Source organism: Scyliorhinus canicula, chromosome 17, assembly GCF_902713615.1.
Source record: "Scyliorhinus canicula chromosome 17, sScyCan1.1, whole genome shotgun sequence".
Lineage (NCBI taxonomy): Eukaryota > Metazoa > Chordata > Chondrichthyes > Carcharhiniformes > Scyliorhinidae > Scyliorhinus > Scyliorhinus canicula.
In genome coordinates, this window is record NC_052162.1 from 111485740 (window position 1) to 111505035 (window position 19296).

The following is a 19296-nucleotide window of genomic DNA, read 5'->3' on the forward strand; positions in this document are numbered from 1 at the left end:
AAGGGTGGATGACCGGGAGGACGCTGGCCTTTCAGCCAATCAGAGCGCGGGCTTTGTCTGATGAAGATTGAGTCTCAGAAAGCTGTGACGAACATCTGTGAGTAAAACACTTTCTTTTCTCCCCCTTTCCATTTATTTTCTCATTCTCACCTTCAATTGGTCACTTGCAGCAACTGAAGGGAAAGGAAGTGAATCCAGGGAGGGTGCAGACTTTGGAAAGCTTGGCCCAGGTCTCTCTCTGTTAAAGACATTGACATCCTTTGCTCCCTCAGCTTGTCTGGCTAAAAGGATGGTCTCTTTCCTAATGTTCACAATTAAAGGGCTGCTTTCCCCAGGCGATGGCTGACATTTAAGGGGATAGTAAATTAACATCAGAGAAATGTCCAGTGTTGTTATATGGTACAAATTAGACAATATTTATGGTTCTGTAATAAAGTACATTGATTATTACTTCTAGTTGTGTAATATTGTTCTGCAGCTATATTATATATATTTCCAGTCATCTCTTCCCTCAGTGACTTGTTAGTCTCTGGATTTCTCTTCCCCAGGGACCAGTGGAGTCTGGAGGTAACTGAAAATATTCACCGCTGAGTTTTGCCAGATATTGAAGATATTTTGAGATATGGGGGATAGTGTGGGAAAATGGTGCTGAGGTAGATCAGCCAATGATCCCATTGAATCGTTGAACAGGCTCGATGGGCCGACTGCAGCACCTATTTATTGTGGCCTCTGTGTCCAGGACTGGAAGCAGTGAGCATGGATTTGTCAATCGGCCTGAATCAGCACCTTCAGGAGAATTGGAAGGGTGAATATTAGATACAGCAGAGTGAGAATGGAGGGAGAGTGTGTGGGATGGAGATTCACAGATTTTGGGGAATGAGAGAGGAAAGAATGTTCCATAGAAACTAGATTTGTCTGTTCTGAATTTCTATCCTCTACTGACAGTGGTATCTTTCCCAAATTGTTTTTGCAGTATATTGGAAGAGGAGGAATTACAGACAGAAATCTCAAATGTGACGTCTCGATCTGACAGTCACTCGATTGATCAGGATCTGAATATCATCGGCCTTTGAATCTAGAGAATTGTCTGCTTTAGAAGGCTTTAAACATCAGTGTGACTGATAAAGCACCGAGCCACACACACACCTGAGTGAGAGTGTTGCAGTGCATTGATTGTGGAAAGTGCATTAACCAGTTACACAGCCTGAAAAAAAACATCACACCATTCACAGCAGGGAGAGACTGTACACGAGGTCTGCGTGTGGTCAAGGTGTCAACTGATTGTCCGACCTGGAGAGCCACGAGGAGACCCAAAACATGGACAAACTGTGGAAGTGTGAGGACTGTGGGAAGGGATACAAAGCCCCATCTGCGCTGGAAGCTCATCGACGCATTCACACTGGGGAGAGGCCATTCACCTGTTTTGTGTGTGGGAACGGATTCACTCGGTTATCCAACTTGCAGTCACATCAGCGCGTTCACACTGCGGAGAGGCTGTTCACCTGCTCTCAGTGTGGGAAGGGATTCAGACATTCAACCGCCCTGCAGAGACACCAGCAAGTTCACACTCAGGAGAGACCATTCACCTGCCCTCAGTGTGGGAAGGGATTCACTCGGTTAGACAACCTGCAATCACACCAGCGAGTTCACACTGGGGAGAAGCCGTTCACCTGCTCTCAGTGTGGGAAGGGATTCACTGATTTATCCAATTTGAAGTCACACCAGCGAGTTCACACTGGGGAGAGGCCGTTCATCTGCTCTCAGTGCGGGAAGGGATTCAGTCATTCGTCCACCTTGCAGACACACCGGCGAGTTCACACTGGGGTGAGGCCATTTGTCTGCTCTCAGTGTGGGAAGGGATTCAGTGAATCATCCGCCCTGCGGAAACACCAGAGAGTTCACACTGGGGAGAAGCCATTCACCTGCTCTCAGTGTGAGAAAGGATTCACTACTTCATCCAACCTGAAGTCACACCAGCGAGTTCACACTGGGGAGAAGCCGTTCACCAGCTCTGTGTATGAAGAGATTCACTGAGTTATCCAATCCACGGGCACAGGAGCGAGTTCACATCGGGAAGGGGCCATTCACCTGCTTTGAGAAGGGTAAGGCATTCAGTGAGCCATCCCAGCTACGGAGACACACAATGAGTTCACACTGGGGAATGGCCGTTCACCTGCATGTGGGAAGGGAATTTGTAATTCATCACACCTGGTGAGACACCAACAAGTTCACAATTGATTACAGGGGTTGGATTCTGCTGTTATTGTTTCTGCTCTCAATTACATCCAGGACTGCATTTTGTTCATTGTGACAATTGGTCAGTGGGGAAGGTCAGAAGGTTTCTGCTGGACTGGCTGGTCTCACAACTTTACCTCCAGTGGGCTGATGTGTTTGCAATAAGACAAATAACCTGGCTTTAAATTATACATAAATCACAGATTAAAGGGGCGTTTGGAAGTTGTAAGATATTTAGTTCTTATTTCTGTTTGGATCGCCCAAAGCATGCCACATTGCCATGAATATAGGCTATGGTGGTTACATGGTTCCTTTGTTTAGATTTTCTGGGTGTTTCTCACAGTAGTAAGTTCCAGGTATGTGGAGCAAGTTGTCTGTGAACTTTAGAAGGTATGATGATAGGCAATTGCTAATATTCCATATTAACATCAAAAATAAATTTCTTGAACAAACAAAAGTGCAACAGAAAAAGTGATGCAGTGGTGGCTAACAAGAAAAGTTAAAGGTTCTATTAGATGACAGAAAGAAGCTCAAAGTGACCATAATATTGGTAAACCTGAGGATTGGAAACTTTCATTTAGAATTCAGCTAAGGAGGACCAGCACGCCAGATGTGGTCTCACCAATGTCCTGTATAACTGAAGCATAACCTCCCTACTTTTGTATTCAATTCCCCCACAATAAACAATAACATTCTATTAGCTTTCCTAATTACTTGCTGTACCTGTATACTCGCCTTTTGTGATTCATGCTCTTGGACACCCAGATCTCTCTGAATCTCAGAGCTCTGCAATCTCTCACCATTTAGACAAAACGCTGTTTTTATTCTTTCTACAAAAATGGACAATTTCATATTTTCACACATTATTCTCAATTTCCCAGATCTTTTCCACTTACTTCCACTTACTTAACCAATCTGTATCACTTTATAGTCTCCTTATGTCTTCTTCACAATTTACTTTCCTACCTATCTTTGTATCATTGGAACGTAGGAGCAGGAGTTGGCCATTCAGCCCATCAAGCCTGCTCCACCATTCAATACGATCATGGCTGACCATCCACTTCAATACCTTTTCCCCCACACTATCCCCATATCCCTTTGTGTTATTGGTATTTAGAAATCTGTCAGTCTCTGCTTTAAACACACACAGTGACTGAGCTCCTACAGCCCTCTGGGGTAGAGTATTCCAAAGATTCACAACCCTCTGAGTAAAGAAATGTCTCCTCCGAGACCCGTCCTAAGTGGCTTCCCCCTTATTCTGAAATTGTGCCTCCTAGTTCTAAACTTCCCAACCAGGAACATGATTTCCCATTCAGCATTACCAACCAGCTACATATACTAACCTATGATCCAATATATCACAAGAAACCAAATTAACCTTTGTATTTTGTTTTCATTACATTTAAAAAAAAACAAAAGTATGTACTTACCTGTAGATCGAATATATGTGTGTGTATTTTTTTATATATACATATATTCTAGGGATGAAGAGCTTGATGTCAGTGAGATGTGATTGGGGAGGATTCTCTTTGATTGATACCTTTAGTCAATTAATATATATAAATCAACAATAATTTAAATGGTTTACATTTAAATTTCAAATGGTAATCAAAAGATATGACAATTAATATTCACTATTTTAAATTTGATTCCACTTCAGTGTTCCTGAATCCGCATGTCCTAATTTAAATATGTTAATTCTTTCAGGAATGTTGATGTTTCCTGACATAGAGTTTTTTTTTTAATCGTTCTTCTACACCTGTTTGCGACTGGCAGTTAGTCAGAAGGTTGCAGAGACAATCTGCAGCCATCTGCTTTCCGCCATTCTGAGGTAATTTCTCAGGACAGGTCTGCTATTTTTTTTACTTTTCTGAGGTAAAACTATTTCCATAGTTAAACAGCTTTTTCATAGTTGTAAAATTTCCTCACCAAATTTGAATTTAAATTTGGAAATTTGTGCCGCACACTTGGTGGGCGGAAGGCTCACGATGGACGAAAAACAGTCACCTGACGAACAGTAGATAAAACATGTCGGGACGCTAGCCTAAGAAACCGGTTCCAGTAGCTCACCTAAAGACTTATACTCTCTACTTTAGTGCAGGCAGCACACTTTCAAATTCATTTTTTTTGATCAAAACAAAACTTGAAACATCTACAATAAACGATTCCTAACGCTAGGCAGTCGAGTGCTAGACTACCATCCGATTCAAAATTTTAACAGGACCACTTTTCAGGTACGTCCTAATTTTTTAAAAAACTCCTATTCGATTATGTTTATTCATTTGATTTTAGGAATTCCTTTACAGTCTCATGTGTTGTTAATCGACCTCGGGATCTCGATCTTTGTCTGATTTAAAATAGAGTAATTGAGTTAATTTTTTATTTTAAAATCTTTTTCTTTTATATTTATTAAATCTTCGATTTTTTATGTTGTATTCTTCCTTCATATAACTTTTATTAAAAATAAATCAACTCCCATGTAAAGCTTTTAAACGTATGTAAGAATTTAACTTTTTCTGTTTCTCCCAAGGATGAATATCTCCATTGATCCACTTTCTACTCAGACATTTTCTCCGCAACAGTCAAAATTACCTTTAAAATGATGCCAGCCATGCACCACCTGACAATTCTTGAAGTGGATACCCCCAAAAGTATATAAGAATTATCAAAGACATTCAATTCAACCCATAAGGATGACCACTGAAATAATTACAAAAACGCAAACAATTGGGCCCCAAACAGTAAAATGATTCTAATTGATCACAAGGCAGCAAATTTAAAAATATTACAAAAAATTGACAATGGGGATAAACTACAGGAAACATTCTCCAAAGCAACAGAATGGTACAAAAGAAACTTTAAAGGAGAAATCTAAATTCGAAAAAAATACATCTTCAATTCAAAAGTAAACCTATCGCCTGAGGAGACAAAACACACACATCATTGCTTCTCCTATGACAACACAGCAGTTCAGTTTTGAGGATTTTACCACAATTCCTCAATACAAAACCTCAAAACACATAATTCTTAAGGGTTCATCAACATCATTAAAAATGGCGAACAAAACGCCAATACGTATAATGCCAGATTTAATGACCTCACTTAATTCTTCGCATTCAATCACTAGCCGCAGTCACGTTGTTGCACCCTCATCAGGCACACCAATCTCTACCGCATATATGAACCTATATAACAGCCCCAGTCCAGGCACAAACATGGTTTTACACAGCTGACAACCCAGTTGAAAGTAAAAACAGTCCTGTACAAGCACCCGAAATGGACTTATCTTCGACCACACAGAACAAAACCACATTGATAATGACAACACCCCACGTACATATTTAAAAAAAATAAAAAATTGTTATTGATTCCAAAAGAAACCACACTTATCATCGGGGACTCCAATCTCTTCAAAATTAAAAATTGTCCAGTCCCTAACCAATTCGACTGTTTCCCTGGAGCCACATTTATCCATATGATGTCCATTTTAAATAAATTAAAACATTATCCCAAAGTACGCACGATAATATTTACAATTGGTATCTTTTAACCGGACGCTCAAACCTGCTGCTGCGATTAAACAGCTCCAAATACTATTAAAAGTAGCAAAACAAAAATTCCCAAAAACAAAAATCTTCACCACTGAACTAAATTACAGGCAAACAACAAACAGAAACAATTGTCGCCGAAATCAATTCCTCAGGAGTAAAATCTTCATCCCAAGAATATCAAGTGAGCTTTTCAGAGTGCCACAGAACAACATACATTGGATACATGACACTGACCTTGCAATCCTAAACAATTACTGGATAAAATATATTTAAATTGCTAAGCATGCAACCCTGGGAGAGCACATTTCCAGTGAAATGATCCACAAAAGCTGACGGAAGGACATTTATTTTATTCTGGAGAGTAAATAGTGGGCGGGATTCTCCCTTCTGACGGCAGAGTGTTGACGCCGTCGTAAAACCCGGAGAGTTTAATGACGGTGTCATCGGACCGCTAAGTGTAGCGATCCTCTGCCCTGCAGGAGGCCAGCACGACACTGGAGCGACTCAAACGTGCACTGCATGTGTGCTGCGACCAGCGCAAATGTGCGCATGCGCACTGCGACCGATGCGAACACGTGCATGCGCGGTAGCTTCCTTCTCTGAGCCGGCCCCGATGCAACATGGCGTAGGTACAGGGGCCGGCGCGGAGTAAAAGAGGCCCTCACCAGGAGAGGTCGCCCCCCCCCAATCGGTAGGCCCCGACTGGGGGGGCAGGCCACGGTGGAGCCCCCCCCCCCGCCCAGGGCTGCCCCCGACAGGATGGACGCCGAGGTCCCGCCGGGTAACACCACATGTGAACGGCGCTGGCGGGACTCTGGCTTTCTTGGCGGCCAATCAGCCCATCCCAGGCGGAGAATCGCAGGGTGGGCCGCGTAGAGCGGCCCCTGATCGGCGCCAATTCTCCGGTCACCGGAGAATCGGTGGATTGGCGTCGGGGCGTCATCCCGCCTGTCCCGGTGATACTCCGAACCAGCGCGGGCTGAGAGAATCCCGCCCAGTGTTTCTTTCCCCCACTACAGGGAAATTAAAACAAATACATTTGTCTCTGTTCCATTGAGTCTACAGCACAGGGCCAGGTCAGTCGGCTCAATTGGTCTCTGTCAGTATTGATGCTCCACATGAGCCTCCACCCACCCCTCTTCATCTCCCCACATCAGCATCTCCTTCTATTCCTTTCTCCCTCATGCCTGTATCTAGCTTCCCCTTCAATGTATTCATGCTGTTCACCTCGACCACTCGCTGTGGGAGTGAGTTCCACATTCTCACCACTCGCTGGGTAAAGAGGTTTCTCATCAAATCCCTATTGGATTATTGAACCCCTTCATCATCTTAAAGATTTCCATCCAGTCATCCTTCAGTCTTCTCTTTTCTGGAGAAAAGCAGCCCCAGCCTTTCCCGAGGGTGAAATGCTCTCAGTTCTGGTATTATTCCTGTGAATCCTTGTTGCACCTTCTCCAGTGCCTCTATTTCCTTTTTCTGAATGGAGATCACAGATGTTGACAGAGCTCCCGGTGTAGTCTGACCCTGGCTCTAAACAAGTTGAACATAACCTCCCTGCTTTTCAATTCTATCCCTCTAGAATGGAACCCTATATATGGGCTTCACACTTTAGGAAAGATGTGAGATTGTACTTTTTCCAACATAGTCTTCGCACTGAGAAGGAGGACATTTAACCCATGTGTGATGTGGGGAATTAAGTGTTAATTTGATAGAGATGTGTTATACGTGAGTTATATTCCTGAATGCTGTCTCTCTCTCTCTTTCTCGCTGTATTTTCCACCAGACCCACATCAGCTATTTTTTTTTCATTCATCTCTGGCTGGGCTGCATTTGTTGCCCGTCCCTAATTGCCCTTGAGCTGAGTGGCTGCAATTAAGAGTCAACCACATTGCTGTGGGTCTGAAGTCACAAGTAGGCCAGCCCAGGTCAGCATGGCAGATTTCCTGCTCTAAAGGACATCAGTGAAGCAGATGGGTTTTTACAATAATCGGCAATGCTTTCGTGGTGATTGATGAGTTTTAATTCCAGATTTTTTGTGAATTCCAATTACACCATCTGCTGAACCTGGATCCCTATTGCATTACCCTGGGTCTCTGGATTACTGGTCTGGTTATTGTTTTCCTAGATGTGTTTTGCAAATGATGAAGTTGCTATAGCCAATAATTCTGAGCTGTTTTTGAGTTGTTTCCTTTACGTCCTGTACTTTCCCACTAACTTGCAGACAAAGCAGCTGTAACTGTACTGTGTATAAATGTGTGTTATTGTAACTACTCCTTGAGATGCTTTGGTTCGCTGAAGCATTCCCTGCACGTTTGTAATAAAGATTCCCAAACTTTAACCAACTCTGGACTCCGAGTGACATTTGTCCCACAACAACCTAGTGTCAGGAACCTAACCTACACATCTTTGGACACTGAGGTGCAATTTAGCATTACCAATCCACCTAGCTTGCACAGGTTGGCGGCACGGTAGCACAGTGGTTAGCACTGTTGTTTCACAGCACCAGGGTCCCAGGTTCGATTCCCGACTTGGTTCACTGTCTGTGCAGAGTCTGCACGTTCTCCTCGTGTCTGCGTGGGTTTCCCCCAACAAGTCCCGAAAGACGTGCTGTTGGGCAATTTGAACATTCTGAATTCTCCCTCTGTGTACCTGAACAGGTGCTGGAATGTGGCGACTAGGGGCTTTTCACAGTAATGTAATTGCAGTGTTAATGTAAGCCGACTTGTGTCAATAAAGATATTATCTTTGAACTGCGGGAGGAAACCGGAACACCCAGAGGGATCACATGCAGACACAGGGAGAACATGCATACTCCACAAAGACAACTACCCAAGGCTGGAATCGAACCTGGGTCCCTGGTGCTTTGAGGCAGCCGTGCTAACTACAGTGCCGCCCAAAGTTGAATTGAATCTACTGGAAAGTCCAGGAGGAACAAGTCGGTCATTTTGGAGCCTATGTATTGGAGATACGGGTCCCATGCTTAACCAAATGCATCAGACTTAGAATGGAGTACAGACGTTAAAAATTGCAAAGCTGTGCATTCCATGATCAGCGTGTGCCAGTTTTGGACAGAGGAAGAACTGACTGGCCTGCTTCCATCCTAACCTAATTCCTTATGAACCTTCGACGAGAGGCCAATTGATAGAGCCTGATGTTCGGGAGACCCGACCCGACCCTCCTTAGTTCCTCATGATTGGACCTGAACAAATTTGAAGTGAGGTTTCTTTTTTGTTCCAGATAAATGTATTAATCATTCCATTCATTTCCTTAACGATTCTGGTCGACAGCAGTATAGGCAGCATCTGCAGAGGGTACAATAGTCTGGGCAACACATTCATTTTAATGAAGGTGATCCTCCCTCACCATGAAATCGGAAGAGCCGACCACCGGGCAAGGTCCCACCTAATAGTCACCATCAGCTGTGGAAAGTTGGCCCCATATAGCTGTCTGAAAGAGGGGGACCATTGACATTCCAAGATATTTAAATCCTGGGGTGGGGGGGGGGGCAACTGAAGGGGAAGTTAGCAAGAGGAGGGGGCTTACCCCTCAACCCCTCCCCACCGACATGGCCTCGGACTCAGTAAAATTGATCTTATAACCAGAGAAGGCACTAAATCTATCCACTACTCCAATAATGGCCGGGACTGAAACACTGGGATTCGATACAGACTGCAGCCCGTCATCTGTACACAAAATGATCTTGTGCTGCCTCACCCCACCCCCCAGTCCCGATATCAGAGGATCCGATCTGATATCCTCCGGCAAGGGCTCAGTGGCCAACGCAAACAGCCAGGGGGACAGAGGGCAGCCCTGTCTCGTCCCTCTCTGAAGCTCAAACTTCGACACCCTTAAACCATTGGTGATCACCGCCGCTGCCGGTCTGTGATATAACAATTGAATCCACTCAATATAATCCTCACCCAACCCGAAGCCTCGCAGCGAATACACCAGATAATTCCACTCAACTCGAGCAAAAGCTTTCTCTGCATCGAGGGAGATCAGCAGCCCATCCAATGGATATTTCTGAAAAGCCTGAATCACATTCAGCAACCTTCCAACATTGTTACTGGAAAACCTTCCCCGTATAAACCCAGTCTGGTCCTCCCGCACGATTGTCGGAAGGATGGACAGTTGAACTCGTGGCTAACGAACTGGTGTAAGAGAGGACCTTATGGATCACTGGGATGTCTTCTGGGGAAGATGAGGCCTGTACAAGAAGGACGAGTTGGACCCGAGCTGGAGGTCCACCAATATCTTGGGTGGGAGGCTTGCTGTTCAGGAGGGTTTAAACTAGTGTGGCAGGGTGGTGGGAACCGGAACAGCAGGCCAGTAAGTGTAGAGACTGGGCGGGGGGGGGGGGGGGGGGGGGGGGGGGAAGGTGGAAATTGAGACTGAGCACAGAGTTAGAGCAGCAGAGGGAAGCTGCAGGGCTCAGCGGAACTGTAGGTCTGGAATGCATTTGCTTCAATGCAAGAGGTATAACAGGCAAAACAGATGAACTGAGCCTGGGTTACTGCATGGAACTATGATGTAATTGCAATTACAGAGACATGGTTAAAGGAGGGACAGGACTGGCAGCTTAACATTCCCGGATATCATTGATTTAGATGGGCAGGAGGGGAAACAAAAGAGGTCGGGGGGGGGGGGGGGGGTGCATTGCTGATTAGGGAGCAGATCACAGCTGTGTTGAGGGTGGACACATTGGAGGGATCTTTTAATGAGGCATTATTGCCGGAGCTCAGGAAGATGCAGAGTGAAATCACATTGTTGGGAGTGTACTATGCACCTCCATCATTCCATAAGATTTTGAGTAGTCATGGATAAGGACAAGAGTGGCCCACAGGATGCTTAATTAGAGAGGGCCAATTATATTAGAATCAAATTAGACAAGAACTGGGGAATGTGGATAGGGAGCGGCTATTTGAGGGCAAATCCATGTCTGACATGCGGGAGACTTTTAAAGGCCAGTTGATTGAAGTGCAGAGCAGGCATGTCTCCGCAAAGATAAAGGATAGAAATGGCAGGATTCAGGAACCATGGGTGACACGGGAAATTCTAAGTTTAATCAAAAGGAAAAAGGAAGCATACATTAGGTCTAGGCATCGAAAAGCTGACAAAGCCTGTGGCAGGGGGATGGGAACCAATGCTGGAAGTTGGAAGGTAGTAAAACAGGGACAGAAACAAAAGGAAGTAAGGGGAAAAGTGCAAGGCAGAGAAGACATAGTCAGAAATCCATAAGGGCGACAGTACAAGGTACAGTGACTGAGGGGAGCACAGTGAATAGGCCCAGTAATAACAAAAGGAATAAAACTGGAGATGTTAAGATTCAAAACAGAGGTAAAAAAACCAACATAAGTGTACTTTACCTGAATGCTCGTAGTATTCGGAATAAAGTAAATGAGTTGGTGGCACAAATCATCGTAAATGACTGATTTAGTGGCCATTACTGAAACATGGTTAAAGGATGGTCACGACTGGGTGTTAAATATCCGAGGGTATCAAACTATTCGGAAGGACAGAGTGGATGGTAAGGGAGGTGGTGTTGCTCTGTTATTTAAGGATGACATCCGGGCAATAGAAAGGGATGACAACGGTGCTATGGAGAATAAGGTTGAATCCATTTGGGTGGAAATCAGGAATAGTAAGGCGAAAAAGTCACTGATAGGAGTAGTCTATCGGCCACCAAATAGTAACGAGATGGTGGGGCAGGCAATAAACATGTAGAAATGGTACAGCAGTTATCATGGGGGTTTTTAATCTACATGTCGGTTGGTTTAACCAGGTCGGTCAAGGCAACCGTGAGGAGGAGTTTATAGAATGTATCCGCGATAGTTTCCTAGAACAGTATGTAATGGAACCTACGAGGGAACAAGCGGTCCTAGATCTTGTCCTGTGTAATGAGACAGGATTGATTAATGATCTCATAGTTAGGGATCCTCTCGGAAGGAGCGATCACAATATGGTGGAATTTAAAATACAGATGGAGGGTGAGAAAGTAAAATCAAATACTCGTGTTTTGTGTTTAAACAAAGGAGATTACAAGGGGATGAGAGAAGAACTAGCTAAGGTAGACTGGGAGCTAAGACTTTATGGTGGAACAGTTGAGGAACAGTGGAGAACCTTCCAAGCGATTTTTCACAGTGCTCAGCAAACGTTTATACCAACAAAAAGGAAGGACGGAAGAAAGAGGGAAAATCGACCGTGGATATCTAAGGAAATAAGGGAGAGTATCAAATTGAAGGAAAAATCATATAAAGTGGCAAAGATTACTGGGAGATTAGAGGACTGGGAAATCTTTAGGGGGCAACAGAAAGCTACTAAAAAAGCTATAAAGAAGAGTAAGATAGAGTATGAGAGTAAACTTGCTCAGAATATAAAAACAGACAGTAAAAGTTTTTACAAATATATAAGACAAAAAAGAGTGGCTAAGGTAAATATTGGTCCTTTAGAGGATGAGAAGGGAGTTTTAATAATGGGAAATGAGGAAATGGCTGAGGAACTGAACAGGTTTTTTGGGTCAGTCTTCACAGTGGAAGACACAAATAACATGCCAGCGACTGATAGAAATGAGGCTATGACAGGTGAGGACCTTGAGAGGATTGTTATCACTAAGGAGGGAGTGATGGGCAAGCTAATGGGGCTAAAGGTAGACAAGTCTCCTGGCCCTGATGGAATGCATCCCAGAGTGCTAAAAAAGATGGCTAGGGAAATTGCAGATGCACTAGTGATAATTTACCGAAATTCACTAGACTCTGGGGTGGTCCCGGTGGATTGGAAATTAGCAAACGTGACGCCACTGTTAAAAAAGGAGGTAGGCAGAAAGCAGGAAATTATAGGCCAGTGAGTTTAACTTCGGTAATAGGGAAGATGCTGGAATCTATCATCAAGGAAGAAATTGCGAGGCATCTGGATAGAAATTGTCCCATTGGGCAGACGCAGCATGGGTTCGTAAAAGGCAGGTCGTGCCTAACTAATTTAGTGGAATTTTTTGAGGACATTACCAGTGCAGTAGATAACGGGGAGCCAATGGATGTGGTATATCTGGATTTCCAGAAAGCCTTTGACAAGGTGCCACACAAAAGGTTGCTGCATAAGATAAAGATGCATGGCATTAAGGGTAAAGTAGTAGCATGGATAGAGGATTGGTTAATTAATAGAAAGCAAAGAGTTGGGATAAATGGGTGTTTCTCTGGTTGGCAATCAGTAGCTAGTGGTGTCCCTCAGGGATCCGTGTTGGGCCCACAATTGTTCACAATTTACATTGATGATTTGGAGTTGGGGACCAAGGGCAATGTGTCCAAGTTTGCAGATGACACTAAGATGAGTGGTAAAGCGAAAAGTGCAGAGGATACTGGAAGTCTGCAGAGGGATTTGGATAGGTTAAGTGAATGGGCTCGGGTCTGGCAGATGGAATACAATGTTGACAAATGTGAGGTTATCCATTTTGGTAGGAATAACAGCAAACGGGATTATTATTTAAACGATAAAATATTAAAGCATGCCGCTGTTCAAATAGACTTGGGTGTGCTAGTGCATGAGTCACAGAAGGTTGGTTTACAAGTGCAACAGGTGATTAAGAAGACAAATGGAATTTTGTCCTTCATTGCTAGAGGGATGGAGTTTAAGACTAGGGAGGTTATGTTGCAATTGTATAAGGTGTTAGTGCGGCCACACCTGGAGTATTGTGTTCAGTTTTGGTCTCCTTACTTGAGAAAGGACGTACTGGCGCTGGAGGGTGTGCAGAGGAGATTCACTAGGTTAATCCCAGAGCTGAAGGGGTTGGATTATGAGGAGAGGTTGAGTAGACTGGGACTGTACTCGTTGGAATTTAGAAGGATGAGGGGGGATCTTATAGAAACATTTAAAATTATGCAGGGAATAGATAGGATAGATGCGGGCAGGTTGTTTCCACTGGCGGGTGACAGCAGAACTAGGGGGCATAGCCTCAAAATAAGGGGAAGTAGATTTAGAACTGAGTTTAGGAGGAACTTCTTCACCCAAAGGGTTGTGAATCTATGGAATTCCTTGCCCAGTGAAGCAGTTGAGGCTCCTTCATTACATGTTTTTAAGGTAAAGATAGATAGTTTTTTGAAGAATAAAGGGATTAAGGGTTATGGTGTTCGGGTCGGAAAGTGGAGCTGAGTCCACAAAAGATCAGCCAAGATCTAATTGAATGGCGGAGCAGGCTCGAGGGGCCAGATGGCCTACTCCTGCTCCTAGTTCTTATGTTCTTATGTTCTTATGTAAAGCCCTTGAGGAGTACAGTGAAAATAGGAAGGAATTTAAAAAGGGGCCCTGAAATATCTTTAGCAAACATGGTCAAAGAGAATCCCAAGCTTGTTATGTATACATTAGGAGCAAGAGGGTAGCAAGATAAAGAGTAGGCCGATTCAAGGACATTGGAGGGGGGGGGGGGGGGGGGGGGGGGGAGAGAGAGAGTTATGCTTGGAACCACAGGAAGTTGGTGAAACCCTTATGAGTTCTTTGTATCGGTATATACCTGGGAGAAGGACATGGCGGATGTTGAGGTCAGGGGATCGGTGTGTGAACTTTCTGGAGAACATCAATATATCAAAGGAGGACATGTTGAGTGTCCTAAATTGCATTAAGTAGACAAGTCTCTGGGGCCGGATGGGATCTATCCCAGGTTACTGCGGGAGGCAAGGGAATGAAATAGCTGGAGCCTTAACAGATATCTTCACATCCTCTTTGACCTACAGGGGAGGTTCCAGAGGACCGGAGAATAGCCAATGTTATTCCCTTGTTTAAGACGGGAAGCAGGGACAATCCAGAAAATTATAGACCGGTGAGCCTGACATCAGTGATGGGGAATTTTTTGGAAAAGATACTGAGGGACAGGATTATCTGCACATTTGGAGGAAAATGGACCAGTTAGTGACAGGCAGCATGGTTTTGTACAGGAAAGGTCATGTCTCACCAAACTGCTGGGGTTTTTGAAGAGGTGACAAAGAAAATTGATGAGGGAAAGGCTGTAGGTCCCATGTGGGGAGTACGGTGGCGCAGTGGGTTAGCACTGCAGCCTCACGGCGCCGAGGTCCCAGGTTTGATCCCGGCTCTGGGTCACTGTCTGTGTGGAGTTTGCACATTCTCCCCGTGTTTGCGTAGGTTTCGCCCCCACAACCCAAAAATGTGCAAGCTAGGTGGATTGGCCATGCTAAATTGCCCCTTAATTGGAAAAAATGAATTGGGTACTCTAAATTTTAAAAAAAAACAAGGTCCCACATGGCAGACTGATACAAAAACTAAAATCACATAGGATTCAGGATGGGCTGTCTAGATGGATACAGAACTGGCTTGGTTATAAAAGACAGACAGTAGTGGTGGAAGGGCACTTTTCAAAATGGAGATCTGTAGCTAGTGGTGTTCTGCAGGGATCAGTGCTGGGACCTCTGTTGTTTGTAGTATATATAAATGATCGGGGGGCAATGTGGGTAGTCTGATCAGTAAGTTTGTGGATGACACGAAGATGGGTGGAGTTGCTGATAGTGCGAGGATTGTCAGAGGACACTACAGGATATAGATAGTTTGGAGACTTGGGTACAGAAATGGCAGATGGAGATTAATCCGGACAAATACGAGGTGATGCATTTTGGAGGCTCAAATTTAGGTATGAATCATACTGTAAATGGCAGAACCCTTAGGAACACTAACATACAGAGGGATCTGGGCATACAGGTCCACAGTTCCCTAAAAGTGACAACACAGCTGGCCAAGGTGATTAAGAAGGAACATGGCACGCTTGCCTTCATCAGCCGGGGCATTGAGTACAGGAGCTGGGAAATCACGTTGCAGCTATATAAAACCTTGATTAGGCTGCATTTGGAGTATTGCGTGCAGTTCTGGTCATCACATTATCAGAAGGATGTGGAAGCTTTGGAGAGAGTGTGAAGAAAGTTCACAGGATGTTGTCTGGTCTCGAGCGTGTCGGCTATGAGGAGAGGTTGAATAAACTAGGATTGTTTTCAGTGGAAAGATGGAGGCTGAGGGGAGACCTGATAGAGGTCTACCAAATTGTGAGAGTCTACAAAATTGTGACAGGGTGGATAGTCAGAGGCTTTTTCCAAGTGTGGAATTGTCAATTACAAGGGGCACAGGCTCAAGGTGAGAGGGGAAGTTTTTCACAGAGAGTGGTGGGTGCCTGGAACGCACTGCCAGAGGATGTGGTGGAAGCAGCACATTAGCAACATTTAAGAGGCATCTGGATGGGTCCATCGATAGGGAGGAAACCGAGGGATACGGACTGAGTAAGGGCAGAAGATTTTAGTTTAGACGGGCATCATGATCGGCACAGGCTTGGAGGGCCGAAGGGCCTGTTCCTGTGCTGTACCTTTCTTTGTTCTTTGATGTCCTCCAGCCTTCTCACCAAATCTTTCAATAGCAGTTTCAAGTCCACATTCAAAAGAGAGATTGGGTGATAAGAGGCCCAGTCCTCTGGGTCCTTGTCCTTCAGAATCAAAGAGATATTAGCCTCACGAAGAGTCGGTGGCAGCATCCCCGAGTCAAAAGAGTGACAATACATATCTACCAACGGGTCCAACAACAAATCCTCAAACGCCCAATAAAACTCACAGCCACAGCCATCCGGTCCCGGGGCTTTACCCGGCTGCAGCTCCTTCATGGCCTTTGACACTCTGCCCTAGAAAGGGGAGCATTAAGAGCCTCACACGCTGGCTTTCTGAGGCCTCCGGGAGATTCAGGGAAGAAAATGCTCCACACCCACCAACATATCACCAGACTGCTCAGACTTGTATAATCCCGAATAGAATTCCCCAAATCCCCGCTTATTTCCTCTGTCTTCATGACCCTTTTCCCTCCCCCAAAGCCGCACAGAGGGAATCGCTCTAAAGTCGGCCTTTTTCTTTGTCAAACAGGCCAAGTATTTGCTCGGCTTATTCCCAAACCCGTACAACTTCTGCCTCACAGATGCTCAACATTTCTCGACCTACTGAGTCAGCAGGGAGTCCAAAGCTATTCTTGCCGCGTTAACCTCCTTCATCAACAGCTTACTCGGGCCCTCCATATGATTCTCCTCCACCATCAACAAACAAACCTCCAGGCCCCGCTGGTTCTCCAGCATCCTGCACCTTTTATTAAAATAATATTAATCTTTATTGTCACAAGTAGGCTTACATTAACACTGCAGTGAAGTTACTGTGAAAAGCCCCTAGTCACCACACTCCGGTGCCTGTTTGGGTACACAGAGGGAGAATTCAGAATGTCCGAATTACCTAACAGCACGTTTTTCGGTTTTGTGGGAGGAAACCGGAGCACCCGGAGGAAACACACGCAGACACAGGGAGAACTCCGCACAGACAGTGACCCAAGCCGGGAATCGAACCTGGCACCCTGGAGCTGTGAAGCCATAGTGCTAACCATTGTGCTACCATGCTGCCCCCACATTAGCAGTGTAAGAAATGATCAGCCCCGAGCATAAACTTTACAAGTCTCCAACAAAATGGAGTGGGAAAAGGCCAGGGTCTGAGGTTACTGAAAGGAAGAATCAAACTCTTTCTTAAAGTGTGTAATAAATGAAGCTTGTCTATCCGGGAGGCATCAAACCTCCACGTTCTCAACCTGGGGGTGGGCCCTCGAGCATAAACTCCAGAAAAACAGGGGAGGCTGCTCCATGTATTCGATGTTAGTTGTGGAGCAAGAGGACACCAGGTTTAGGATTGTCCTCGGCACAAAACAGTCATTGATTCTGGTCTGACATTGATGTGGAGCTGGAAAGAAGGTAAAATCTCCGCCCCTTGGGTACGAAGTTCTTCACATAACTCACCTACTCACAAGCCGAGGCCAACGTCCTAGCTTATAGTGTGGGGAGGGGGGAGGGGAGGGGAGGGGGGGGGGGGGGGGGGTCCTGGTCACCAGGAGCTTCTCTACCAGAGGATTTACGTGCCCGTTGAAGTCACCAACCAGAAAAGAGTTCGTCAAAGCTAACCCTGCAAAATCCATAAAAGCCTTAGTAATGAACTCCGGGGAGTAATTCGGGGATCCATAAACATTCATTATTGAAACAATCTCCATGTACCAAACCTCGAATGAGTACCCAATTCATTTTTTCCAATTAAGGGGCAATTTAGCGTGTTCAATCCACCTACCTTGCACATCTTTGGGTTGTGGGGGTGAAACCCACACAGACACGGGGAGAATGTGCAAACTCCACACGGACAGTGACCCAGAGCCGGGATCGAACCTGGGACCTCGGCGCAGTGAGGCTGCAGTGCTACCACTGCGCCACCGTGCTGCCTCCTCCAACTCACTTTACACCAGAGGCACCAAAGTTTCCCCAAACTGCTCCATTCACGGATAAAAGCCCCGTCTGTACCAGAGTAGGATAAAGTCAACAACACATAAACCCTCCCATAATAACAAAAATACAAAAGAATCACCACCACAATAGATCCAAGGGGACACTCCTCAATAAGACTGAGGACCCGGAGGATTAACCCCACGGCCAGACTGTCGTTACCCTCAGGATACCTTCTCCAAAATGGGGAGAAGGAAAGAAGGGCCAACAAGGGAATGGGGATCGAATGTCTCTCCCACATTACAGACCCACCCGTGAAGACCTGCATCCACCACCACCCACCCTTCGGCAATGGCACCACTCGGTTCTGCCATGATTAACAATCAGATAATAGAAGAAAGATGATAGATATTCAGCACACGGCACATCTACCATAACTGAGATAAGATAATACGAGTCCCTGTAACACTCGAGGAGAAGAAGTCATTCAATCGGCCCTCACAGAATAACAACTCCCTTCAACAGGATAAAAGATAACAAATTCAGACAACAACACCATGATAGGGAAAGAGTCCGGATTAGAGCCTGAGTTAGTCCGAGCTGCAAACCATCCCTCCAAATCCTTGCCCTTCATGGATTTAACGAGGCAGTAGTCGGATTATCAAAAGACTTGATGGAGTTATCGGCTACAATTTTCAGGGTCGCAGGATAAAGCGACATAATTCACTCCCGCAGCCATGAGTTCACTTCAAACTTCATCGAAGCCTCGATGCTTCGTTTGTGTCAATGTTGAAAAGTCCTGGAATGGACGTCCGGGGACGGGGATGTGCTGAGCAGTGGACATAAGGCAGCTCTCCTCCAAAGGACAAGATAAAGAACACTTTTCGCTGAAATTAGCCCATAGAAACCGGACTAAAACATCCCCTCACCCTCACCAACACAAGGATCAACAGAAATGCCAGGAAGCAGCTGTTTTGTTATGCTCTTGATTTAGCATAAGCTGCTTCCTTGATGTGCACTCTGACAAAGGAAAATTCGGACGTGGAGATAACTTCAACACGTTTATTGACCTATTAACAATTCTCCTACTTGGATTCGACTCTACTGTTAATCCTTCTATAGCTACTCAGACTAATGAACCAGTCTGCTACAATCCACGTGGTGGGTGTGATGTTCAATCAACCCTGTGTCTGTACTCACTAAGTGTCTCCACTGGAAAGAGGAAGATCATGTGTGCTG

At 45.1% G+C, this 19296-nt stretch overlaps 1 protein-coding gene across 2 annotated transcripts; it reads left to right on the forward strand.

Moving 5' to 3' along the window:
- The first annotated feature begins 3 nt into the window (after positions 1-3).
- Positions 4-3292, forward strand: LOC119952214 (gastrula zinc finger protein XlCGF49.1-like). Of its 2 annotated transcripts, none has more exons than XM_038775858.1 (2): positions 4-97; positions 974-3292. In XM_038775858.1, the coding sequence occupies exon 2, from the start codon at positions 1318-1320 to the stop codon at positions 2032-2034; it is 717 nt and encodes a 238-aa protein (XP_038631786.1). In that variant the 5' UTR covers positions 4-97; positions 974-1317; the 3' UTR covers positions 2035-3292. The 2 variants fall into 2 exon arrangements, with proteins under 2 accessions (XP_038631786.1, XP_038631787.1); XM_038775859.1 differs by having other exon boundaries at positions 89-101.
- Positions 3293-19296: the final 16004 nt, after the last annotated feature.

What these genes read in the sequence shown, in the direction of transcription:
- LOC119952214 (XM_038775858.1), top strand. Translation starts at nt 1,318, where the DNA reads ATGGACAAACTGTGGAAGTGTGAGGACTGTGGGAAGGGATACAAAGCC.